At 37.5% G+C, this 27,782-nt stretch overlaps 2 protein-coding genes across 2 annotated transcripts; one reads left to right on the top strand and one right to left on the bottom strand.

The window, feature by feature from the left end:
* Positions 1–340: 340 nt before the first annotated feature.
* Positions 341–20,351, bottom strand: casp21 (caspase 21, apoptosis-related cysteine peptidase). Its single transcript, XM_039689310.2, has 9 exons — positions 20,224–20,351; positions 10,339–10,389; positions 9,266–9,285; positions 3,319–3,522; positions 3,122–3,210; positions 1,346–1,480; positions 1,097–1,275; positions 882–1,005; positions 341–788 (listed from the first exon to the last, which is right to left on the bottom strand). The coding sequence occupies exons 4-9, from the start codon at positions 3,345–3,347 to the stop codon at positions 547–549; spliced, it is 798 nt and encodes a 265-aa protein (XP_039545244.2). The 5' UTR covers positions 3,348–3,522; positions 9,266–9,285; positions 10,339–10,389; positions 20,224–20,351; the 3' UTR covers positions 341–546.
* Positions 9,963–27,781, top strand: crb2a (crumbs cell polarity complex component 2a). The gene is made up of 13 exons (XM_039689298.2): positions 9,963–10,358; positions 19,918–20,577; positions 20,959–21,154; positions 21,372–21,511; positions 21,612–21,782; positions 21,993–22,106; positions 22,181–23,149; positions 23,476–24,056; positions 24,152–24,317; positions 24,428–25,298; positions 25,585–25,701; positions 25,797–25,923; positions 26,046–27,781. The coding sequence occupies exons 1-13, from the start codon at positions 10,265–10,267 to the stop codon at positions 26,265–26,267; spliced, it is 4,428 nt and encodes a 1,475-aa protein (XP_039545232.2). The 5' UTR covers positions 9,963–10,264; the 3' UTR covers positions 26,268–27,781.
* Position 27,782: the final 1 nt, after the last annotated feature.

Genomic DNA, 27,782 nt, shown 5'->3' with positions numbered 1-27,782 from the left:
TTGATTTCTTTTAAAGCTAAAAGGCCTCTTTTCTTTTACTATCAAGGTCACATAAAACTTTATTATTTATAAATAAAGTGCCTTTTATGTATAGATTTCATTGTTTCACCATTGTCTCAGAGCCAGACTTTCAAACTTTACCTATGAAAAAAATACTTTCTCTATACAGCAATTATATTTTAAAGACTAGATATGAATAATCAAAAAGATATTGAAATATACATAAGTCTAGTATCTGTCATCAGATATTCACTTGCCTCTTATGAATAATGTTATTTTTATTTATTTTTTCAACTTTTATTTGGAAAGAAAAAGAAGAAAAAACAAACGAACAAATAAATAAAGTTCCTGAAGTATTTAATTCAATGTGCTTAGACTGTTCTTCAGATCTGCCATCTTATACATCATTTGATTAATTTAATAATGAAGTGTGTTTGCATATGAACATATTCTAACATATTCATAAATTGCTGTCTCTCCTTGCAAACCACATCACTGACTTGCTCCCAGTGATTGAAAATTATTATTATTATTTTTTCATTTATATTATTTCTTTTTCTTCTCTGCCACATGAAGATAAAAATCCTTGGTCAGTTTGGAGGCAAAGCACGGCATTTGTCGCTTTCTGTGTGTATCCGGGTCTGTGGTGCAAGACTGGAAGTGAAAAGCCACATGATGATTTACTCTTGTGAGAATCTGAATAATCTCTAGATGACTGTCCTTTAACATCTTGCAAAGTTCACCGATAAATACAGAGCCTTTTTCTGGATTTCTCCACGAGTAGTATCCTGTGGAGAAACAAATGTTTTCAAATGCATTTGCTGTACAAAAATTCAATGAAACCAATCAACTATGCCACTGTCTGTCAGTGGAATGCAAACCTTCCACTGTGGAATAACAGCAGAGAAAATCCGCCTCGGGAACGTCCGAAATTCCCAAATATTCGCCCGGTGCTTCTTCACTGTCTGCCTCGACACCAGGGTCATATTCCAGTCCCCTGCAGGCCTGAATATGAAATCAAACCAATAAAACATTAGTTAGCCACAGACGAAATGTTATGAAATGCTTCTCTCTCTCTTTTGCAGACGGCTGTTACCTGTAGGAAGAAAAGTTTCGGCTTGTCCCGCAGACTAGGGCAGAGGTCAGAAGTCACGAGAGAGGTCAGAGTTTTGACATGGATCCAGCGCTCATCCGATCCAAGGATTGTTCCTTCCTCTCCATGGCTCATCAGTACACACACAAAGCAGGAATTGTCTGTGTGGTTCTCCTTGGATACTTATGGCACATTTATAAATGAATACAGGCATGACCCATCCTGAACACTGAAAATGACATTGTACTGTACCTTTTCTCAGCACACTAATCATTTCATTTGCCGATAGGTTCTTCTCCACCTGTACTTGAAACCCGAGGGACTTGAACGTGCTCGACAGTAAGCGTTCATCTACTGAACCACCCTTCCTATGCAAGTGTGGTGAGTCTGGAACAAGAAGGCATAACTAAGGAATAGATAGGGAATTTAATGTTTCTGGTTTAAGTTTCATTTCCAACAATTCCATCGATTCTTTTCGAGTTTTTGAGAAAGTTGAAAATGACTGAAAATGTGTGTTTGAATTAAAGCACATCATCAAAGTATGACATCAAAGTACCGCGAGAATGATGCGGCCGATGATACTGAGACGTCCGCTCTCTCAGGATACTTTGATGTCATTGGCGATCGGTCTGTGAATGCACCTGATGACTTTAAATTCAATGAATGAGTCATTAATTAGACTAATTCAAACCAAATACTGTATCACTCAATCATTTAAACTCATCACTATTTATTTATTTCATATGTAACCATGTACAGAGTTATAATTTTCAGTCAATCATTCATTATCACAAAACTGTTTTTAGAAAAATCCGGAGTTTTTTTTTTTTTTCAGGAACAGATACTCTGTGTAATGCCACAAAGCAGGACTAGCGTGCTAAAAAATCACATGAATGGAACTCAAGACTGTAAACCACTGTGGGATTAGAACTCAAAACAGAAGAGCTGGAGTCAGCAAGAATCAAGGTTAGAGGCAAAGTTAACACTTAAGTTAAAATTCAGGACTACAGAATACTCGGTAACACTTTACAATATGGGTGCACTAATATTACTGCATCAGCATCTAATAAAGAGTCTATATGATTAATAGATTAAGTAATACATGAATTGCTATAAATTCAATGTGTCATATTTTATTAACTAATAGTGTAAATTAATGTGTTAATTACCACAATTAGTCAAAGCTATGCACTTCAACTTCCAGTTGTCTGCTTTAATTAATAATTAGCTAATGATTTGCAAAGGTATCATTATGTTATGACTTTACTTGTTGGGGCACATCATTATTAACTAGTCATTTAGTAATTGTAGTAATTTGCACATGAATTTGCACCAACAATGAAGTAATTAATCATGTATTAATGCATATTAGTGTACCCGTCATATTATCTGGAAGTTGAAATACACGGCTTTGGCTCATTCTGGTAATTAACATATTAATTCACACTATTAGTTGAAAAAAATAGTTATTATGGAATTAATCCACAATTACATATTTAATTAAAACAATTAATGTATGAACTAATACATTAACCTTACAGACTCTTAATTAGTTCCTAATGTGGTAATCATTAATGAATAGCTTAGATAATCATTAGTTACACATTAATTCAGTATTATCTGTGCATTAGTTAACCATGAATTAATGCTTATTAGTGCACCCATATTGTAAAATGTTACCGAATACTCTATATAGGGCTCTCGAGTTTCAATATAAGGAGAATTGTCTTAAATAATTACATAATACTTTTGTGCTTAAAAGGTTATTCTTTTTAGTGATAGTGTGTTTATTAGATTTTTTATTCAGAAAATGTAACCAAAATTGAAAAAAATATATATATTCAAACTAAAATTAATTAAAACATAACATAAAATGATCCCATGATGGGAATTAAGCTTTTAAATTATTATAGCCGCATTCAAAAGGGCAGATACGTATCAAAGAACAGTTCCAAATAGTGCACTGTAAGCAGGTCAGAGATTACACAATTTTATAGTTCAATGGAGATACAGGCTGATAATACTCACCAGGGAAGTGCTCATTACTGATTATTAGACATTTGCCTATGTTTTTATGCTTTCTGTATGGCTCAAATACGCAAGACTTCTTGGCAGCACTGTGAACACAAGATGCGAGTTAAAACACCTTAACAAAAGTAAAATGAAGAAATTCACTTAAACATGCTCGGCTTGACAATGATCTCTGGTTTTAACCAGAGTCTTACCTGTGATCTTCAGAAACATGCAAATTCATTCTGAGACTTCATTCATTACACCACCGTGTCTTCTTGAAAGTGGTGAATAGCTTCCTAGAATCTCACTTCTTTCATTCTAAATTTCCTCCTCCTTTTAGTTTCATTTTACAGCGTAAGATTTCAAAGTCTGCTGGCTCCCAGACGGGGCGTTGCACTTGATCTGTGACCAGCTTCCTACAGAACAAGGTTCACACAAAACATTCATATCCTTTTATTAACAAGAAAATGTTGTTATAAATATTTATAATAACATAATACCGTGATATTATAATACCGTAATTATAATAATACATTTTTTTTTTTTTTTTTTTTTTTACTTTAAAACACCATAGTTGTGGACAGTGTATTGCTGTATAGTTCCCTCTGCTGGGAATTTGCAGTATTTACTCCGAAAGGCCACTTCATTGTGATTAGAGACAGAGAGAGAGAGAGAGAGAGAGAGAGAGAGAGAGAGAGAGAGAGAGAGAGAGAGAGAGAGAGAGAGAGAGAGAGAGAGAGAGAGAGAGAGAGAGAGAGAGAGAGAGAGAGAGAGAGAGAGAGAGAGAGAGCAAAATACATTACACTGATCATATAATCACTATTAATATCGTTTATAATATTGCATTTATTTCATCATGCCACTATAAATGTATTACTTGCGGAAAAGCAGAAGCACATAAAAAAAGTTTAAATGTTTTTAATCTTGAAATAATGTATATATATATATATATATATACTGTATGTATATATATATATATATATATATATATATATATACTGTATATATATATATATAAATATATATATCATGTACAGAAAAACAGAAACAGTGGCTTATATATATATATATACTGTATGTATATATATATATATATATATATATATATATATATATACTATACTGTATATATATATATATATATATATATATATATATCATGTACAGAAAAACAGAAACAGTGGCTTATATATATATATATATACTGTATGTATATATATATATATATATATATATATATATACTATACTGTATATATATATATATATATATATATATATATATATATCATGTACAGAAAAACAGAAACGGTGGCTTATAAAATCAAAGATGCTTTATTGTTATATGCTGGATTAAAAGGATTTAAATTCACCTGTATAAGTAAGACTATCTGTATGAAGGGTTTGAGGTCATTACATTGTGACAGTGCAGTTAAGGGCTCATTGCCTGTGTGCTGTCAAAAAGATTTACGACTAATAATCCAATCACAGTCATTCTTCTGTACTAAGCCTTATGGTTATAAGCGGGGTGTGCACTCGTATGCAGACAGCTACAGATTACTGTTTATTACTTAGCGGTACATCTTGGGGGTCTTACAGCAATGAGCCTGGGACTCTTTTGAGCCTGCCATATGTGCCGATTTTGAAGACCCCATGGTCGTTTAGGGGTTGTTGATTGGGTTTCTGCGGGTGAATGAGCAGTCGGACTAGCATTGTCATTTTAGTGCATCTTAATCTTATTAAAGTTCCATATGGGGAAGCTGCAGCTGAGCTCATGAGTAACTGAAATTAAACAAATGAAATGCATCTTTTCAGTTAGGTTACTGATGCATTATATTTACATATAGGCCCTCAACTACAAATATATCAGCAAACATTGATCAAGTGTGGGGAATATTATATGTTAAATATGATTTTTCTTTTGTAAATGTGTATGTAACAAATTTCTAGAAATGCTTTTCAAAAGTTTTTTTTTTTTTTCTGGTAACACTTTACAATAAGGTTTCATTAGTTAATGTATTAACTAACATGAACTAACAATAAGCAATACATTTGTTACAGTATGTATTCATCTTTGTTAATGTTAGTTAATAAAAATACAGCTGTTCATTGTTTGTTCATGTTAGTTCACAGTGCATTAACTAAATACAACCTACAACTTTTATGTGTTCTGTAATTAATATTAACTAAGATAAAACTAATAAATACTGATCTAAGAATTCATTAACTAATGAACCTGGGTTACCGTTTTTCTTTATGTTTGTCTAGTATACTTAAGTAGAGAGTCAGGCTCAATGACATCATGATGCAGCAAGCTTCAATCTTGTTTTCTCAAACCTGCCTGACATAAAGATCCAATTTGCTGAGCCACTTAAATCCAGTTCATGCCTACATCTAGTATAGCTGCTAGCCGATCAGATCACTGGACCCTTGACCATTTTATCCACTTAAATCAGTACTTTGAATATGGGGGACTGAAGATTATGTTATGTTTAGTGTTATTGAATCACATTTACATCCATATGCATTAACCTGCACTACATTGTACTTTCGGGCTTCGGGACTTATAATAACTGCACGGCTAAAGGAAATAATGGGAAGACAGGCAGTAGTGGGATCAAGAAATTGCACAAGGCAAACTTGAACTCAGGTCACCCACAACACGTCGTAGCACGTGCACTTGTGCATAGTCTGCCAGATCGTGTCAAACACAGATTTATCTACAATTCTAAGATGTTTTGATTCATTAGATCAACTGTCTTTTAGAGCCAGACCGATATATCGGCAGGCCGATATTATCGGCCGATATTTGGCATTTTCTAAAATATCGGTATCTGCAGTTATAATGGCCGATAAATGAATATTTCAAAAATAAAATAAAAACGGACAAATCGCGCTTCAATCATGTCATGAGTGTTGGAGTTGTATAGTTTGTCCACCAGAGGGCACTCTACACCGTCCCGGTTGGCAACACTCGTGTATAACGCGCCACACATCCTGAACATTTAGACATAGAGAAAAAGTATCAAATGTATCTTGTGCATAAAAGTTAGCTTTTCTTTTACACGTGTGTGAAATCCAACGACGCCAAATGTGCGTTGCAGACTGTCGTTCTGTAATGGATTTAGATTAGAATCGCTAAATAGTAGGTTTTAGGAGGCACGCAGCAACTGATGATTGAAAATGGTTTGATGTAGCTTGATGGAAAGAATTTAAAAGTGCAGGTAAAGGTATAAGCAAGCTGACATTGTAATTATAAGGTAGCTTATAAGGCAATGTAGGGACTAATTATTATTTTATTTATCAGAACTTTAATATATTTTGATGTTCCTCTGTTCTGTTGTGACAATAGAAACAAGTTTCTTTTTAAAATGCATTATCATATTATTTTAGTTAAAACATAAATAAAAATCTGTTAATATTTTGTTGCGCGTTTCTGAAAAAAAAAAGGAAGAATAATAATATCGGCTGATATATCGGAATATCGGATTTTAAAACCAACAAATATTTGTATCGGTATCGGCCTTCAAAATCCTTTATCAGTCGGGCTCTACTGTCTTTTTTTGGAGCTTGACAAAGTATATAAATATATAGTAGTGTGTGTGTGTATATATATAAATATATATATATATATATATATATATATATATATATATATACATATGTACATGACTCATGACTTTCATGATATGATTTCATTAACACCATTTATGGATTTGCCACGACTTCCTCTTGTTGCACAGAGATGATGTTCTAAACTTATGATGGTGCATGTCATTCCAGACCTATAAGATTGCTTTATATGATCACATGTATGAGGTTTATTCCTACGCATCGAGCAAGCATTCTTCTGCTTCGGTTTACCATATTTGAGTGCTGGACATAGTATGTCAGAGTTTTGGGTGAATCAATTTTCAATGGAGGGAGAGAAATCGCTTGGATTTCATTAAAAAAAAAATCTTAATTTGGGTTTCGAAGACGGACTAAAGGTTTAGAACGATATGAGAGTGAGTAAACGATGACTCACACTTTAAGCTTTGTAAAAGATGTTTAGATGTATGTGAATGAGTGTAAGAAGCCTACGTCCATATCTCAAGGCCAGCAGTGACACACTGTCACAGGCTTTAAAGCAAAAGTCAGCATCCGGTGTAATGTGCACACACACTCACAGATAGGACACCTCATTCTATTCCTGGATCAGAGAACAAAACACTATGGAAATTTCCTCTTGTAAACAAAATGTGTGATGAGTCACAGATAAACAAAAATGAGTGTGAAAGGAACAGAATCAGTGTTTTTATTATCAGTAAATATAGTTGTCTAGGTTAGAAGTCATTACAAGAACTTGTGCAGACAGACAATAATATTTATGTCATATCATGAAGATAAGGATTACAACAAACGCCTTTGGTAATTGTATTGCAGATTTATTTAGTAAGCAGTAGGACTGTGAGATATCATTATTGCAAAATAAACGCCAACATGGTCATACAAGACCATTTCACTTCGCACCAGGGTCCTGATCACCCTGTCATGTTTATATTTTGCGATAATGAGCTGTTATGTTTGTATATAGTGCTTTTATGGCTGCATTTTTAAATCCCTGCATTGAATTTTCTAATTAAACTAATTCTTAAGGCAAGACGCTCAGTGGAGTTTGTTTCAAAACAAATTTTTTTTTTAATTCTCACTGCACTCACCAATAACAACTGACACTGGCAGTCCACCAGAAAATGAACCCAAACAACACCATGCTAATCTGTGTGTGTGTGTGTGTGTGTGTGTGTGTGTGTGTGTGTGTGTGTGTGTGTGTGTGTGTGTGTGTGTGTGTGCGTGTGTGTGTGTGTGTGTGTGTGTGTGTGTGTGTGTGTGGTGTTGTTTTTAATTAATTAGGTCAAACTCTTCAAACAACCAATAAGGAGAAGTTCCTTATAGTGCTGCTCCAAATGGATCAACAAGTTGCGTAGTTCATAAAAACAGGTAGTTGTGGGTTTATAAAGGAATGCAGCCTTGAATGACTAATGCAAATGTGATAGCTGAACTCAGCAGGATATAAGATCTCAGCTGCTCATTATACACTGTTGGAAAAAATCAGCAGGGAATCACTTAGGAAAGCTTTTGTAAATGTCTTGATTTGTGAAAGAAAATATCCAGCTGGGCTCAGTGTTTTCTAACAAAACAAAATCCAAATTTCCAACTTCGCATTAGTGTGGCTTGTGTTGTGTGTTTTTCTAACACAAAACCTGGCCCAGTGTTATTTTGTCAATACCTTGAAAAAGCAGTAGTTGTTAACAATATAAGTAACTGAAATAAAGTATAGATAAAATAAAATATAGATATTAGATAAAAGGCTAAAAAAAAAAACTTGCAAAAATGTTGCAACTAACCGAAATAAGTTAAATTGGATGTATTTAAATAACTAAACCAGAAATAATTTTTATGTCAGTTTTAGTTATTTACATCAAATGTAAAGCTATTTATAAATATTTCTTAAAAATGAGGGTAACACTTTGCAATAAGGTCCCTATTAAAGTACTAACTTTAACTGACAAAGAGCAAAAGATTTGTTACAGTATTTATTAATATTATTTTAATGTTAATTGGTTAAAAAAAACAACTGTTATCATTCATTGCTAGTTAATATTAGCAATTCCATTAAACAATATTCATTATACAATATAAAAAACAGTTTAATACATTTTGACATTTACATTAACTAAGATTAATAAATGTGTTATAAGTATTTTTCATTCATGTTAAGTAACTTAGTTAACCAGTGGAACCTTATTGTAAAGTGTTAACAAAAAAATGAATAACAATGACAAAAGCACATAAAAAAATACTAAAACAAACTAAAATTTAAAGGAACACCATTTAAAAATATGAATACATACTATAATAATATATGAAGAGTTCAGATGCAAAAGCCTCTAAATGCCATTTGAAATTTTCTTCTTTAATGATGATTTTTATCAAACTTGTATATTTAAATTCAAAATTTCACTCAAATAACAATTAATAGGCAATTATCATTGTGAAATTACTGAACTTAAATATACAAGTTTGATAAAAATCATCATTAAAGAAGAACATTTCAAATGGCATTTAGAGGCTTTTGCATCTGAACTCTTCATATATAGAGTACTAAAATAACACTGACCTGAGCCGTCTGCTGTCCACCTGCAAAAGTGTAGAAAAGTAGACTAATAAAAGACATACATAAATCATAGCAAACATACTTTTACAATACATTTTGTCATTTTACTAAAGGGATAGTTCACCCAAACATTTACTCACCCTCAAGATGTTCCAAACCTGTATGAGTTTCAGTCTTCTCCTAAACACAAAAGTAGATATTTTGAAGAATATTGGTAACCATTGTTGATGGTTGATGGACCCCGTAGTATGAGAAAGTGGGGCACATCAACTGTTTGGTTACTGACATTCTTCAAAATATCTTCTTTTGTGTTCAGCAGAAGAAAGAAACTCATACAGGCTTGGAACAACTTGAGGGTGAGTAAATGATGACACAATTTTCTTTATTTTTTTTGTGGGGTGAATTGTCCCTTAAAGCTCTTATCATGGTTACATTTGGAGTTAGTTTAGAGTAGGTTGAGGGTTAGTATATTATAACCCAGTAACGGAACAGGACTGTAAAATAAAGTGCTACTGTTATCATTGTTATTAAAACATGTTTAACTGTATGAATCTTTATCTTTGAGGACATCCCTGAATGTCCCTATGTCCTGTTTTGTCTGAATTAGTTCCATTCTGTTCCCAAAGTGTTGCAAAGCAAACCCATCCCATACACAGGAGTCCTGGTGCTGAAGTCCACTTCTGGTTTTCCGGCCCCTCCCCTCTCTGGGTGATTAGTGTGGTAAGCCGCAGTGGGATTGGGTGAGAGAGTTAGTCTCATTACTACGCGTACAATGTGCCACTGCTCTCAGCCTGAATACATTTCTGATGCTGGACAGAGGAACTTTATATGAACTACACACCCTGAAGCTTAGGAATTAAGAGACCAAAGAGAATTTCAACAGAGCAGACTTTCAGCTTCAGGATCATGCGGGAACTCCGAGGTTTGATGTTCCCTTAAGACGGTTTAATTTGAAGGTTGCTCCACTATGAAGGACTCAAAGAGACATTAAGCTAGTTTGGTATGTTTGGATTGTCTCACGTCACCATGGAGATCAGGAAAGTGCATCTGAAATGCCCCGGGACATTTTTACTGACCATGATGATGTTCAAATGGGGTAAGTTCTCTCTCTCCTTCTGTCTCAATGCCTTGAAAACAAGATATAATATTATATGAACATATATTTTCATAAACCCATATTTATAGAACATTAAGTTAACTTTTACTTGGCAACCCTGAACATTGAAAGAATGAACAAAAAATGGCACACTGATCATGAAAAGCTGTTGAGAACATCTTTCATATAGAAATAGAATGTGATGTTTTGCTAATATTTGCTCATTAGGTGTGTTTTATTCTAAGAAAGGCCAAGTTTAAGCGTATATATCTCTGCTAGAGTCAAAAGCAACAGGTTGGATGTGGCTATACTGGTACTTTGATTTTTTTGGGAAACTTTTTAAAAAGGCAAATGAAAGCAAGTAAATGTAGCCTACTTTTATCCACAATGTTAAAAAAAAACAAAAACTAAAGTATTAGTAATAATTGTTTTGTAATGATGCTGGGAGACAAAAGCGTGAGGAGGGGGGGTTCTTTTTACTTTTGACTTTTAAGCAGCCACCTAGCAACCACTCAGAACACCCTAGCAACCACCCACAAAATCTAGCATCATGGTGGTTTAAAAAAAACTGCATGGTAAGCCCTTGGTATTCATTTGGCTATTTAATAGATAAATCTTCTACACTTTAAAAACAAATGCTGGGTTGTTTCAACCCGTTGGTTTAAAATTTTATTTTGAAACCCAACGGTTGGGTTTTTCCATATTTGACCCAAACATGGCTTGAAACAACTGTTTCTGTTTTATACTGAAACAGAATTCCTGGCTCTGTGTCTCGCATTAGTGTTGTGGTCATTTTCTGTTATTTGGGACTCTCAAAGATGTGCACTGGAGTGTAACTCCCTCCTCCTGTCTGGAGTGGATATGACTGGAGCATGGTAGACGGGTGTATGGGGGAGGTTACCCATCTATTTTCCCTCCCTCCATCAATCCAGTCTGATTCATTTGGGGGGGGGGGGGAATTCCATTGTTTCCCGTTGCCATGACACCAGGGCTGAGTCATTTGGACGTTGTGTGCGGGTGGAATCTGCGTTAAGCACTTTTAACAGGCTCTGTTTACTTTTGCGTCCTGTAGGCTTAACGCTCTTTCATCTGACTGCACGGTCAAGCTGTCTCTGAGTATTTAACTCTATGATAACCATATCCAGGATAATAACAAAGTTTTGAGTCTAAAATATTAAAGGTTGTATATAAAAGCAAATATACATTTTAGTAGAGTAATAATAATAATTGGGTAATAATAATTAACTACATGTATTTACTACAGGGGTTAGGATTGGGGTTTGGTTTTGGGTTAGTTGCATGTAATTATGCATAATTTATCATTTTTACTACAGTAACTACATGAATAACAGGGACACTGTAAAATAAATAGTTGTATAAAATCAAAATGCGTCTGGCACACAATAATACACTTGCAGTCAAAACTCATTGTTCTGACTCACAGATCCTGCTGTTTAGGTGTCAAGTGTTGTATGCAATTACAACACTGCATCTTTAGTGTATTTGCATAGACTAATGGGAGTCAGTGGGGGAATTCAGTGAGATGAACAGTGAAACTGGTCTAATGTCCTGACTGAGCTGATAGTTCATGTCAAATCACGCATGCAAATGTAACATCAAGCGCTTAGGGAAACGAGGGGGATCCTGGAATCCACATGACTTTTTCAATGAAAATGTCTACAATGGACCCTGCCCCCAACCCTAATCCTAACAAGAACACTGAAAGGGAAGAATAAATTCACATGACAAAGTCCACTGCATTCTCACAGTCAAGATTCTGCTAATAAAAGTGAGCCTAGCTAGAGGGGCCTGCGTTGATGCTAACATTAACAAATAAAGTCTCTCTGTTGATCAGTGCTCAAAAATATCACCTATATAGAATGATTCAATAAATGTTTTGGGTAATAGAGTGTAATACACTGCACGGCCCCCCAAAAAAGTAGAGTCTTGATTGCATCATTTTTGCAGTAATTATTATGTTTCTAGAATGTTATATGTTTGGCAACAGTTCTTCTAACCCGAGTTGATGGAGTCTAGCTTTTCATTTCTTAAACATCCATGTAGGAAGACACATCTGGCCATATTCCAGGATTACGATATCAGGCTCAAATTGTGAAAGAATGGTTGGGGGGGGGGGGGAGCATGAAGAATCATTTCCACACATGAATAGGCCCCTCTGAATCCAGACCTTAAATTCAGTTAAAGTTGTCTGGGATGTGCTGGAGGAAACTTTACTGAGTGCTGGACTCTTGCATTGTCAATACAAGATCTTAACCACACATAGATGCGCCTATTTCCATCAAGGGGTCCATCAATTGTTGGTCAAGATCTAGTAAATATTGTAAATAAATAATATTATTAATAATAGCATAACTTTTACTAGCTAGAGGAGGTGTTAATGGCAATAATTGACATGTTTTTGTGTGGGTTAATGCTCACAAATATCACCTAATTGTTTAGAGGGTTAAATTAATGCTTTGGGTAATAGAGTATTATATATATATATATATATATATATATATATATATATATTAGGGCTGTGCAAAAAATAATTGCGATTAATCGCATCCAAAATAAAAGTCTGTGTCTACATAATATATTTGTGTGTGCTGTATATAATTATTTTGTATATATATAAATACACACAGATGCATGTATATATTTAATAAAATGTGTTATTCATATATAAAATATTTATATTTTATATAATATAGATTATGTTTTTATATATATATATACAGTTTTTGCGCAAATAATTCTTAAATCTATAGATGCATGCATAGGTATTTATATATACAAAATAATTACAGCACACACAAATATATTATGTAAACACAGACTTTTATTTTGGATGCGATTAATCGCAATTAATTTTTGCACAGCCCTAATATATATTAGTGCTATCAAATCAATTAATCACGATTAATCGCATCTAACATAAAAAAGGACAATTTAGACAATTTACTTGTAAATAATAGCTGATTAATAAGACACTTTTTTCCAAAATAATTCACACGTGCTCTAACAAAAAAATCAAGCTTCACATTTCTGCATTTAAACTCGCCAGACGCTGACCAGGTTTACTTAAGCGGTATCTGCTACTTAACAGATATTATGCCACAAATTGAATTGACAAAACAGACAGCTTTTAAATTCTAATATTATGTTTTGGTTTTAGATTTACTATATAGAATAAAGCTAATAGCCTTCAGTGCCAAAAGCATTGTGTTGATGCTCACGAGGCGTAACACTCAAAAGCATCACCTATAAAGTCTTAAAGGTTAAACCGTTGTGTCTAGGTTTAGACGCAAAGGGGGATAAAGCTAATTAGCCTATTAGCATCTGAGTCTATAGAGCTAATGACAGAACTGTGCTAAGTCTGAGTTTATATTAATTCTAAGAACAACCATTATTCTCACATTTACAATGAATCAAAACTATATTTAGTCTGAAAAGTTTGATTCTTAACGTTAGAATTCTTGATTTTAGGTTCACATGAGAAAATTAAGCACGACTAAGTACAAATAAACTTGCGCACACCTCTCCAGTGCCTGTGAAAATGACCAGACCACAGGTTATCAGAAAGTCCTGTCACACATCACACACACGTCCCAGCTGCCCTCTTACTGTCATTCTCTCTGTAACCCATCCGTTCCCACTCATATCTCTGGACAGATGCATATTAGTGTTATCTCATTCAGATGATCTCCCCATCTGACTGGGCCACTAACCCTGACAAATTTCACAGCCATTAGACAGTCAAAACTTGACATAAATTCAAATATAAAAACAAAAACGGATTCAAAATAGTAATAAAAACTACTAATTATATCAGAATAACACTGGTGTTACACACACAGAGAGCTGTTTCCCCACCTGACCCCTCTAAAACAATCTGTAACCCCTAAAATTGTAAAACTAACCAATCACGCCCCCTCACAGCAGGAAGTAAGACAAACAGGGATGATTGGCAGTGATGTAAACAAAAGGAGAGGAGTTCTCCTTGATTGACAGTCAGTATCAGTGTTAGAAGTTTAACTCTAAGAACCTGCATGGCTAACATTCTTCCAGCGGCTTCACGTAGATAACCTTATACACTGACACAAGTAAGCCGTAGTGCTCAAGACAGATGTCAGGAGAATGTCTCCGTCTGCCACAGGATGCCAAAGACTCTCAGATCTCTGTGAAACCTCAATGTTAAAGTCTGTAAAATCAGAACCACTACAGCCTGTCTCCACCTCGAACCTAAATGTGTCACATCTGGGTGCTGTCCACATTCCAACGAGATCACATTTAAGAGAATACAAATACTCTATGAATATGAATGGAACATGACCAGATCAAGGTGATGAGTTTATATTGGTAGCAGACAGAAATTGTTGCAGTAGTGCAGTGGGTAAAGGCTGCATATAATTGATAAAAAATACAGTAATATGCTGAAATATTACTAGAAATTAAAAATAACTGTTTTCTATTTAAATACATTTTAAAATGTAATTCATTCATGTGATGCAAAACTGAATTTTCAGCATCATTACTTGCATCCGCATCAGTGTCACATGATCCTTCAGAAATCATTCTGATACTGTATGCTAATTTGCTGCTTGAGAAACATTTCTTATTATTATCACATTATTGTATTCTTTTATGAATAGAACATTCAAATGAACCGCATTTAATTGAAATATTTACTATTTGTAACATAATAATGTTTACTGTCAGTTTTGATCAATTTAATACATCCTTACTGAATGAAAGTATATAGATCTATCTGGAATCTCTTACTGGCTCAAGGTGGGAGACCTGGATTCTACAAAAGCTGTCTGGCTTAGCAGTGTAGACTAACCTTAAGCTGTCCTGTTTTACACACACAACTCTGAGAGGATTACGTTCAGCTCAGTACGTGAAGACTTTGGCCTACTCGCTCTTTTCTCTCTGATGGTATAAGCACCGTCTAGTGAACTTTAAATTGAGTCTTTTTATTGTATATGACAGAATGTAAAAATATTTCACAACACAGATGTTGTGAATTAAAGGTTCAGTCAGTGAGAGTCTTCAAGCACACGTGTTTGTGTCAGAGTACATAAGCTAAATTAGGTACAGACAGTTTAATCCACTTTGATTTTCTGTAAACGGTACAACACAGGTTGGCAGAGGTCGAAACAGAAAGCAGATAATCAGTGTCCTGCAGTGACAGGAAGGAGTAAGTAAAAAAAGAAAATTAAAAGAGGAACTTCATGTATGTGGGCCGTGAGTGCTGGACGCTTCTGTCGGGCATCATTATCCATCTGACCCTTCATGGCAGCGTGAGCTGGGAAATCTTCTTACTTATCACACTGACAGGAAATGACATTAGCCTTAAAGAAATCTAAGATGGTGAGAAAGATGGAAAATAAAAGTAGAAGGGAGGTGGATCTGAGGTCACAGAGGTCAGAATATCTTCGTCTCAGGGCCAAATTAGCTTAGGGGTAACTATGGAAACTGAACACTTGCTGGGTCAGTGTGAGTGGAGCCCGTTTTCCTGGGCCGGGGGTGGGGAATGAGTGCCTGTGTGGGTGTCAGACGGATCTGCATCCTACACATGCTAAAATCAAAGTGTTCTTAAAATTGTTTTTTGGGAACATAATGTGTGCATGAAAAATACTCCTAATAAATATCCACTTTTTTGTTTTGTTTGCTTTAAGATCGTTGTGTAAGCCACATTTTAAGATAAATGTGAGTGTGTTCACACTAAAATCAGTGTGTAAGCTCTGAGTTGTGTTGTGTAAGAACAGTCTGTGTGTTCTGAGACTGATAAGATGTTTCAGTTCTAAAAGTAACACTTCCATGTTGATTAAAGTGTCTGGGCAAATACATTGCAAAGTCTAGAACTGACAATCCGGAATTCAAAATCAAATTTATTTCTAGAAAGAAACAAAGATTTGGGATTTTTAACAATTTAAAGGAACATTATGATGTTCTATCTTACACTAAGGCCCCGTCCACACTACTGCGTTTTCGTTTAAAAACGGAGACCTTTTGCTACGTTTGCACCTCCCGTCCACACTAAAACGAGAAAAACGAAGACCTAAAACTGAGAAGTTTAGAAACGCTGCAGCTGCGTTTTGCGTTTTGACTCTTCGGAGGGCGTTTTAGTGTGGACGAGACAAAACCATACAAAACGGAGAACTTCAGAAACGCTGATGCAGAGGCTGACGCTTGGCTCTATGATTGGGCATATCAGTCATGACGTATCCTTCCCTGATTCGTCATTCACTGTTTATACCGGCACGCGCATGCCCAGTGTTGGTGAATGGTCACGTGATCCGCGTTTTCAGTCGTTTTAATGTGGACGGAGATCATTTCTAATAGGCAGATAAAACGCTGGTGTGGACGGAGATCGTATTCATTTTAATTCTCCGTTTTTAAACGAAAACGCAGTAGTGTGGACGGGGCCTAAAATTGTTATGCTGATATAGTACAATTTGCTATGTAATTTATCATGTATTACATTTGAAAGTATTACATTTATTCATTTACTTCTTTAAACAATACATATTGTTTCAATGCAGCTTCACAATAATAGGAAAATGAGAATCAAAGATGCAAACTTACAAAAATTCATCAGCCTTATGGATTACTTTTATGATGGATGGATGTGCTTTTTGGAGCTTCAAAAACTCCCATTATAAAGCGTGGAAGAGCCAGGATATTGTGTTTGGCTGAAAGAAGAAAGTCATACAATTAGGATACCTTGAGGTTTAGTAAATTATGGGATCATTTTAATTTTTGGGTGAACTAACCCTTTAATGTGACCTTTAAAAGGTTTAAGAATCAAATTTTACCCTTATCGGGACATTTGATTAGCCTGGTTCTACCAGACTCTCGTACATACATTTCATTTGTACAGAGAGTCTGGCCTCCCTCAATTGAGAAACGTTTCCTTCCTTGTAGGCGGGTTCACTATTAAAGTTCAAATCTATTGGATCTGCCCAGAGTCACTCACGATCTGCCATAGCCAATCGCTAATGTGTGGTCGTGAGTGACGTATGTCATGCGCCGAAACGGCTGGAAACAACCATAGACAGTAAAAGAAACAACAAGTCCGAACTCCGAATGATCAGAGGATTAAATTTACAATAGGATTTCAGTCAACGAGAGCTGCAGGTTTTGTTAATCTAGGAACAATTATTAATTCGAAATGTATATTTGACATGAAGGACAGTGATTATTCAGTCAATGCTGTAAGTTACAGTGAATGATCAGTCTGTCTGCAGATGTGTAATAAACAACAATTTTTCATATTACGTATTTGTGTTTCTTAATTACCTTAATTATGGTCTTCAAAGTATGTGTTTGTACATTTTTATATGGCATTTAGTTGTTTTTTTTTATTAAAACAAATTAACCATTGACATCTAAAACTGAAAATCAAATATAGTCTCCAAAGTATGGGTTTTCAAATTTTTATTTATGACAATTTTTTTTTTAAAATCACAACCAATTTGTATGATTTACAACATGTAAAACTGACACACCAACCTCCTGTACGAGTGCACAAAGGGGCTCAAAATGTTCTATTCATCACAAGAATCAGTAAATTTACTGTTGGGAATCTGAGCGACTGACATGACTCCTGAGCGGATCTTCAACAATAGTTTAGCAGCCACGACTCGGGGCTTCCGAACACCGCGAACACCAGGCTAAAGTCCAAAATGTCACGGTCATTGTGCACGAGCTGCCCAGCACAAACTTCCAACCTTTCTGCCTCCTTCACTTGGTCCTCCGTTGTGCAACAAGAGGTGAGACGACAACAATCCGGCTTTAAATTCTGTATATTCGGCAGTTTCTTTTCCAACAACGGACCGAATAGCTTTTCTCACGTCTTTCTCCGCTGCCATTACTGCACTCAAACTGATGCACTACATCAACGTCATCGTTCTCAGCCACTCCCTCTATTCGTTGATTGGTCCTACAAAAAAATTGATTTCTGGAAACCTAAGGATATGGAGCGATCCCAGACGCAGTACTGAAGGAAAATGAAATTGAGCGGAAGTGCGTAGGCGGGCGCAGCCAGGCTAACATTTGATTCCCACAAGCATCAAAAGTTAACAAACGCATACACACTTCTGACCTATATAAACCCCTTCACGCTTCACCTTATTTTCACAAAACGCTGCCCCATTCCTGCTACGCTGCCTTGCTACACACAATGCTCAACATGTGCACACAGACACACATGCACAACACCTCATTCCTTTTGCCCACTCATTAATATCTTCCGCCTGAATGAATATTTGGGATGAAGGTCTGATCAAAGCGACATTGAGGGTTGCCAGGGCTGCAAAGTGGTTGAGAGAAGTTGAGGGAGAGTTTATGGGGACGAGGGGCCCCACAATGGTTAAAGATGGGTGGGCCACACACTAATGGATCTGAATTGGATGCACAGTGGGGGTTGAGGGTCGAGGTCATGCAGATAACAGGAATTTGGAATGACTCAAAGAGCTCTCATGGGATTGGTCGATTTGCACGAGAAAATCCCCTGAATGCTTCGCACCTCATTCTGATCTAAAAAATACACACTCATAAGCAAAATAGACAATTTACAATACACACAGGGTCTCTCAAATTTTAAGACTCGTTATGACTAAGAAATGTAACAAAAAAATATATATTTATATTTTGAACCTCACAGATGGGCTTGTTATTTGCAATCCTGACTTTTAAGAGATTCTCTCACATTATTCCTCGGGCTTAGTCGGTCTAACCCAGGATTAAGGTTTGTGATCAACAGCTTGTTATTAACTGATGTCAGTATTTCCTTTGTCTTGATTGGGATGTCTGTTTTTTCATTTTTCTGAAAGAGTTTTCTGAAGAAAATGGACATGCATAATAAATCATCACTATGTTAGAATTACGCTATGTGGTCGCTAAGGTGTTCTGTGTTTTTAATTTGTTTGTTTTTTGCAGTTTTCTAAGTAGTTGCTAGATAGTTGTTTACCAGCCTATTAAATGAACCCACATCCAACTTTCTATGACATAATGGGCCCTTGAAGATGTCATATGTTTGTTATTCAAGGTCTATGGGATTTATTTCCCAATGTTATTGAGAAGACTCATAGACATCTATCATAAATCGGATTGCTTAAAAGTTTCAGGACATCTCTCCACTCATGTCTCTTTTATTTCATGTCTATAGACCATTTTGCAAGATGTAAACAACACTGGTCCAGAAGCACTTCCTGTTTCAGTTTTTTAAGACTACATAATAAAAGCTGGGATAAAATACAACCAATAGAACAAATAAAACTGAATCAAAAAGTTTAAACAAACATCTTTAAGATGTTTTCTTTACATGTGGAATAAAGAAAACAGTTACAAACTGAAACAGGAAGTGTTTCTGGACCAGTGTTGTTTACATCTTGCAAAATGGTCTATTGGACAAAAAGGTGTAGGTCACCAAACCCCAAGTATGATCAAAGAAATGACACAACATTTACTTGGAATTTACATCGGATTTCCCGTTGGTCATATGCATGAGTTAGAGGTACCATATTAAATCCTGTCTTTCTTTCTGTAGGTATATTCTGTTCCGGGTCATCTGATTTGTGTGCATCTTCTCCATGTCAGAATGGGGCGACATGCGTAGATACAATGGATGATTACGTGTGTTTGTGTTCACGGGAAGGAGTACGGTACATGGGGAGGGACTGTGCGGAGCTGTACAACGGTTGTGTGTTTGCCGAATGTGAAGGGTGTGTCGGTGAACCTGGCACAGATCACTACACTTGTCCAGAGGACATCAATGAGTGTGAAAGTGGGCCATGTGTCGGTCCCCTCTCTGATTGTGTGGACGAACTGAATGGCTTCAAATGCTTGTGCCCACCTGGTTTTGGAGGAGAGGATTGCAGTCGTCGCATCACGGACTGTGTTGATGAACCCTGCCTCAACAATGGCACCTGTAGACGTATAGTGGATGGATTTGAATGCACTTGTTCAGACGGTTTTCGTGGTGAGACCTGCGAAGAGGACCTGGATGAGTGTGATTCACATCCCTGTCAGAACGGTGCAATCTGTCTGGATGGGGCCAACACGTATCACTGCTTCTGCGTACCTGGATACCAAGGACACAACTGTGAGATTGACATTAACGAGTGTGCATCGAGACCTTGTAGGAATAATGGAACATGTATTAATGGGAAAGACCGGTACCTGTGTGAATGCCTGCTGGGATATACAGGTAATCTGTGGGTGTGGGTAAACATATTATTAACTTGTTTGAAACCTTAAGTTTCCACATTTTGTAACTGTATGCTAGCTAGTAGTCTAAAGCAGGGGAGCCCAATCCTAATGCTGAGAGGCCGAGGTCCTGCAAAAATGAGTTCCAACACACTAATTTAAGGTAATCCTAGTAGATCTTAATGGCTGATTCAGATTTTTTTTTTTATTGTGGTTGGAACTAAACTCTGCAGGACTATGGCCCTCCAGAAGTAGGATCGGGCACTCCTGGTTTACATGGATGTTGACAGATATTAATAACTGGTACTTTTCAAGTCGCAACCTGTTCTTTATAGGGCATCTTATTTTTTTAAGTCATGTATTGTGTTTTATATCCCTTTAGGAGTGAACTGTGAGATGGAGATTGATGAATGCGAGTCAAATCCCTGTCAAAATGGAGCCACCTGTCTTGACCTAGTGGGGTTGTACACCTGTGACTGTGTGCAGGGGTTTGAAGGTTCCGACTGTGAAACCAATATCGATGAATGTGAGAGTGATCCATGTCAGAATGGAGGAATTTGCCACGACTTTATTGATAGGTAACACATCTCTGGAATTGTGGGAATGCCTGACAGTCATGTCCATGCACTGCCCATTATTGTTTCACTTACTCACTGTGAGTAAAACAAATGTTACATGTTAGACAGACATACTCTTCCTATCTAAGTGGTTGGTTATTGGCCAGAAAAAGCTGTAATGCAGAGCAGATTTTATGCTGATAGTTAAAATAGTCTGATTCTGTGTGTTTGTATGCAGTTATGGGTGCGAATGTGAGGGCACTGGTTTTATGGGGGACCACTGTGAGGAGGATATTCCGGAATGTGCATCTCATCCTTGCCAACATGGAGCTACTTGTCTAGAAGGCATTAACCACTACAACTGTACCTGTTGGCCAGGTAGCTCTCCTTTATCCAAAGCCGCACCCAAGTCTTTCAAGTCTTCATATCCCTAACCTTACCTCTGCAACAAACTGAAACAATGTTAATGTGTGTATAGGTTTTGAAGGAGATAACTGTGAGGTGGATATAGATGAATGTGCTGATACTCCCTGTGAGAACGATGGTGAATGTTTTGAGAAGTCAAATCCAGACCTCTGGGAAACGGACTGGGAGTTCACCTATGCCACAGCCATGGGTTACGTCTGTCAGTGCCAACCAGGATACACAGGTACCGGAAACATAAAACAGATGTAAATGTGAAACAATACACAGACATTGAAACCGCTGTTCATTTTAAGAACTTGTTCCAGAGTTGAGCCTAACTATTCCGTGACCCAATATGTGTTTGAATGGGTGGTGAAGGTTACTCAAGTAATAAAACAATAATTTACCTGAAAAGAGTTGTCATACTGTTTATGTGTTTTGTTTATTTCTACAGGAGAGAACTGTTCAGTGAACATAAACGAGTGTGTATCTGAGCCCTGTCACAATGGAGGAAGCTGTACGGATTTGGTTAACGGATACACGTGTCTATGCCCAGAGGGGTTTGCAGGTTAGTGTTTGTATATGGGAAACTGTTTGCATGTGTATTTGTCTTTATTGTTCATTTTGGTCTGTCTTTCCCAGGCGTGGAGTGTGAGGTTAACATAGATGAGTGTGAGAGTGCCCCCTGCCTGAATGGAGGTGTATGTGAAGATGGAGTAGCTGAATACAAGTGCCGATGTGCAGAAGCTGAGGAAGATCACCTGCCATGGGGGGGTCCCCAATGCACTGTGCAGCTGCTTGGTTGCATTGACCATGCCTGCCAAAATGGTGCCACCTGCTTGCCGTGGTTAGATGAAGAGACACATGGACATACTTGCCTTTGTCCTCCAGGTTTCTATGATGACACATGTTCTACACCAACCACATTTTCCTTCTCCTCAGCGAGGTTCTTTCTGATTGAGGTTCCACCACTTGAGCGCAGAAGGAGAGACACAGAACACGAGCACCCTCTGGGGGTTCGCCTGCGCTTCCGAACCACTCTGCCAGATATGCTGCTGTTCTTTCGTGGCAATGCCGAGCTCTTCTTCTCCCTAGAGATTGTTGGGGGTGAGCTGCATGCTAAGGCAATATCTAAGGAGGGAGGGTCACTGGAGGCACAATTACCAGGGCTTGTAAGTGACGGAGGTTGGCATGAGGCAACGGTGACCATTGATGAACAGGATATCAGACTTGTGCTTCAGGTCAAAGGTCCAGGCTGTGACGATCAAGTATGCAGAGCTGAAGACAAGCAACCAAATTATCATGAAACTTTCTTGCACCACGAGACGTTCACAAAGGTATATGTGGGTGGAGTACCAGAGGAGTACATGGAGCTTACATTGAGCAGCCATGGCTTTTTGGGCTGTATGGAGGACCTACAGATTGATGGCCATCCTGTCCTGCCCCATGATCTGGATGACAAGGACGAAAGTGTAGAGTTAGGCTGTATAAAGACAGAATGGTGCGAGGTGGACCCAGATCCTTGCTCTCAACAAGGGCACTGTGTTGACCTCTGGACGAGCTACCACTGTGACTGTTATAGACCACACTATGGACATGACTGCAGCCAAGGTATGCATACGCATATCCTCATACACTAAAACATTGATCTTGTAGTAATGTGTAAACCTGGGATATTCAGATCTGGTGCTGTTCAGAAGGGCAACTGTTCTGCCAGGTTTAGCTCTAACCCTATGCAAACACACCTGAACAAAGATGAGTACTTGGAAAATATAGGCAAGTGTGTTTGATTCTGGTGGGATTGACATTCTGCGGGACAGTGGCCCTCCAGGACTGCAGTTGAATAGTTTGGTGTAGATGAAACTAAACTTATAGAATAAAAAACATTGGCACATTATCATAATTGACTTTTGTCTCCATTTCTCTTTATTTTCCAGATTTTCCCTCTTGGACATTTGGTCATGAGAATTCTACAAGTTTTCTTCCACTTGAACTGCTGTCTGATATTGGCAGGAACTTTAGTGTCTCATTCTTCCTTCTATCACTTAAAACAAGTGGATTATTATTTCAACTACGAAGAGCAGGTCTTCAGGAGACCGAGGAAGATGATCCTTATTTTACCATGTACTTGGAAATGGGACGAGTACATGTGACCTCTGTAGCGGAGTCACCCACCCTTTCATCACCAGTGTTTGTCTGTAATGGAGAGAAGCCAATGCTTCAGTTGGACATACAGGAGGGTCAGGTATTCTTTAGCCATGGAGGATTGCGCTATAGGCTCGGCTCACTGCCTGACATGGAAGTTCTGAAGGGAGACCTGGTGTATGTTGGTGGAGTTCCAGGTGAAGAGGGTGCAACGGATTGGGGTGGGCAATTTAAGGGATGCCTGCAGGACCTGAGACTAGACGATGTGCATCTGGAAGTGGAAGCCTGGAATAGTACCCTCAGTGAAACTATATATTTCTCCAGTGATGCAGAAAATGTGCTACCTGGATGCATAAGTGATGATACATGCAAGGTATGTCGACTTACATTTTTGCTCTCATTTCATCAGACCTTTTTGCTGTGATAATTACAGTTGGAAAGAGCTGTCGTTGTGCAATTGGTTTGCAGGTGGAGCCTTGCTTGAATGGTGGAGAGTGTACAGTCACATGGAATGACTTTACTTGTTCCTGTCCACGGGATTTCACTGGAAAGACATGTGAAACCAGAGTTTGGTGTGTCAGCGACCCTTGCGTAAATGGTGGACACTGCATGGATCTGTTGGATGGTTTTGAGTGTATGCTTATCTTGAACAGTTTCTTGTTTGCTTCCTGAACATCCAATTGACAAAATAATTCAAATATTTTTAATGTGTAAATGCTTATACCTTTTCTTCCTTCTTACCAGGCATTGCTAATGCAACCTTTGACAACACACCCTTACACTACAGTGCTAAGGGATCTGTAGTTGACCCAGTAACAAATGTTACCATGGAGCTCCGTACAAGGCAGGAAAATGGTGTGCTACTTCGTGCATGGAGAGGGGTGGAACTTCTACTGGTTGGTCTGTTGGATTCAGCCATTTATGTGGAGCTTCATACAGAGAACAGTGTGGAGCCAGTAAAATTCTCTGGACAGAGGCACATTGCAGATGGAAACTGGCATCGCCTGCTTGTTGCCATGGCCAACCCAGAGCATGATGCATCACAGTGGTTGGTTTTGGTGGATGGGATCATTGATGGTAACAGTGCCCCAATGCTTGCTGGCAGTTTAAGTTTTCTTAAAGACTTGTCAAGTGAAGTTGCACTGGCAGAGACGTACACAGGATGTCTAGGTGCCGTCAGAGTAGGTGAGGTGTATCTTCCATTTGTAGACAATGCCAAATCACCCCAAAAATCTCGATTTTGGCGGAGACAAGATGAGCGTGTGCGCATAGGGTGCTCCGGGGCTCCAGTGTGCCACTCTCATCCTTGCAGACGTGGTGGTACATGTGTGGATCTCTTCAATTCTTTTGGCTGCCAGTGCTCACCCGGCTGGGAAGGGATCACCTGCGAGAAAGAAACAGACGAGTGTGTCTCAGGACCCTGTCTCCATGGCAAATGCAAGGACAAGTTTAATGGGTTTGACTGCTTGTGTCACCCAGGATATGCTGGACCTACATGTTCGGAAAACATAGACGACTGCAAAGGATCGAAGTGTAAGAATGGGGGAACCTGTGTGGATGGAGTTAATGACTACACCTGTATCTGTCCCCCTAAGTACAGTGGAACACGTTGTCAGTGAGTTCCTACTGATCACACATTGATGCCTAGACTTGACTCAGCCATAACTTAGACTCTATTTTAATGTGGCCTTTATATTACATCCAAATGCAAAACTGCTTTCATTTGTAAATACTAATGAAAGCCAGTGGGAAAAAAATCACTATCCATTGTTCTATTTTATACAGTTTTTTCTTGCTACCCAAGTTTGAATGAACAAGTGAGGCTACATCCTTATCTGTTTGGGACTGTTTTGATCTGTTGGGAGTTTGAGCATTTGTTTGTTTGTGTTCTTGTGCACCAGGTATAACTACCCTCCTCTTAAATGTCAACTGGATTTTGAATGTGAAAATGATGGCATTTGTCATGACACTCAGTGGGGGGCAAACTGCTCCTGCCTTCCAGGATTCATAGGAGACAGGTGGAATTAACACTTGCATTCTTGTCCAATTGAAATCAATTGAATGAACAAACACTGATATAGATGACTAAGTGTTCAAATTTTTTCCCCCACAGATGTGAGAGAGAAATGGATGAGTGTGCATCTAGCCCATGTCTAAACGGTGGATCGTGTCTGGATCGGCTGAACCGGTTTCAATGTTTGTGTCCAGCAGGATTCAGTGGGCAGTTCTGTGAAACAAATGTGAGTAAACACAGAGTATAATTAGCACACAATTTAGGAGTCAAAATAAGAAACTAGCTCAGTAGTGTTGATTGTTACTTTTTATACCTGCCAACAAAAACAATTTGAATCTCTCTCTGCAGAAGCAGGCTCAGCAAGATCATATACCGTGGCTGGCGATTGCGGTTCCATTGGTGTGTGGCTGTATCCTCTTGGTGGCTATTGGTCTCATTTTCATGTTGATGACAGCACGCAGGAAGCGGCAATCAGAAGGAACTTATTCCCCAAGCCATCAGGAAGTTGCAGGTGCACGCTTGGAGATGGATAGCATGCTGAAAGTACCACCTGAAGAGCGTCTAATTTGAGACATGTTGACAAGGTGACAAAAGCAGATGTAGACAAGGGAGCTCTAATATTATCGAGTGACTTTATAAAAGTTAACAACCTTTCCAAGACCATGTATTATTACGGAGCTACAATAAGTGCTACAGAAAACAAGCAACCCAAAGATTAACTAGTCTGTAATACAAATAAAGAGGAACATTTTAAATTAGAAGTCATTAAATATGGTTGATCTTTTACCATAGATTTTGCCGAAACCAACAACTCTGGAATTTAACCAGCAACTCTCTCAAGTCTAGTTGAACTTGAACATTGGGATTCTTTATCTCGCAGCATTACATGCCTGAACGACTTTGACAAAGCGTCATACAGTAAAGAGGCAAAAATATGAGTTTACATTCTCCCCACACTTCCACAGCATTTAAACTATTGAAGAAATCCCTAGATAAACAACTGAAAGTAGTGCTAATGATGGAGAAAGCACTATTTTGAAAGGGTTTTTTTCCCCACAGCATTTGAATGTACAAGGTGTGATTTCTGTAGCAAGACCATTGTGCTAACTAGCTACTATTTCTGCTGTAGGCAACACTGGATATGATAATTGACACTAAAGAATGTGGTTTCATATTCATGCCAATGTGAATAATTAGCTATACATTAGCATTTACATGGGAGGGGAATAACAAAATATTTAAGCCGCGTTTCCACAGCAGGAACTTTTCCAAGGAACTAGGAACTTTGGGGTGGTACTCTGAGTGTTTACACCGCAGGAACCAGGGTCGAAATGAAGTTCCGGGTAAATTATGGCTTGTAATTATGGTCATTCCAACATAACTGTGAATGCAGCATAATCTGATTGAGACCGTTATTGGAAAAACTGTGAAAATTGTACTGTTTGACAATCACTGCACTTCACATTTTTTATGGGGTGGGGGGTGGGGGTGATTATACATATACCAGTGTGAGACTACTAAAGATACAAACACCAAACTCAATGTTTATACACACTTACCTCTGGAATACACATGCAAACATGAACGCCATGGGTGGTAAAATAAACGTCTGCCTGTGTATGAAGATAAAAACAGAGATGAGATGAGATGAACATAAAAACAAACTCTTGCTGATGCCTAAATGCTGTAAAAACTGAGTGAATGCAAGTTGCATTCATTTTATAAGTTGTATATGTTGTAAATTGTGGCTATAATTTGTGTTTCCTGGTCTGTTGTATATCAATCTTTCTTCCTTCAAATGTATGCTTAGGAATTACTAAAACTAAAAAGTACAGTGTGAACTGCAACATCAACATAGGAATATATTTTTGAATGTGTAAATGTGCAAAAACTGTTTAATAAAGGTGTTTGTGTTTAAACGTGTAAATGGAGTAAAGGTTGGATACATGATTAGATGTGTTAATCATCACTTTTTCTTATAACTAGCAGCACTTAAATAACATGTTAAACACCCCTAAAATATTATAAATAATATGTGTAAGAATACTGGGAATGAGAATGATTCAAAAAATAAATAAACGGGAG

Source organism: Pimephales promelas, chromosome 19 (assembly GCF_988280905.1).
Source record: "Pimephales promelas chromosome 19, fPimPro1.hap1.1, whole genome shotgun sequence".
NCBI classification, from domain to species: domain Eukaryota; kingdom Metazoa; phylum Chordata; class Actinopteri; order Cypriniformes; family Leuciscidae; genus Pimephales; species Pimephales promelas.
Note: the sequence above shows the minus strand (reverse complement) of the source record. Positions and strands in the feature narration are given on the sequence as shown.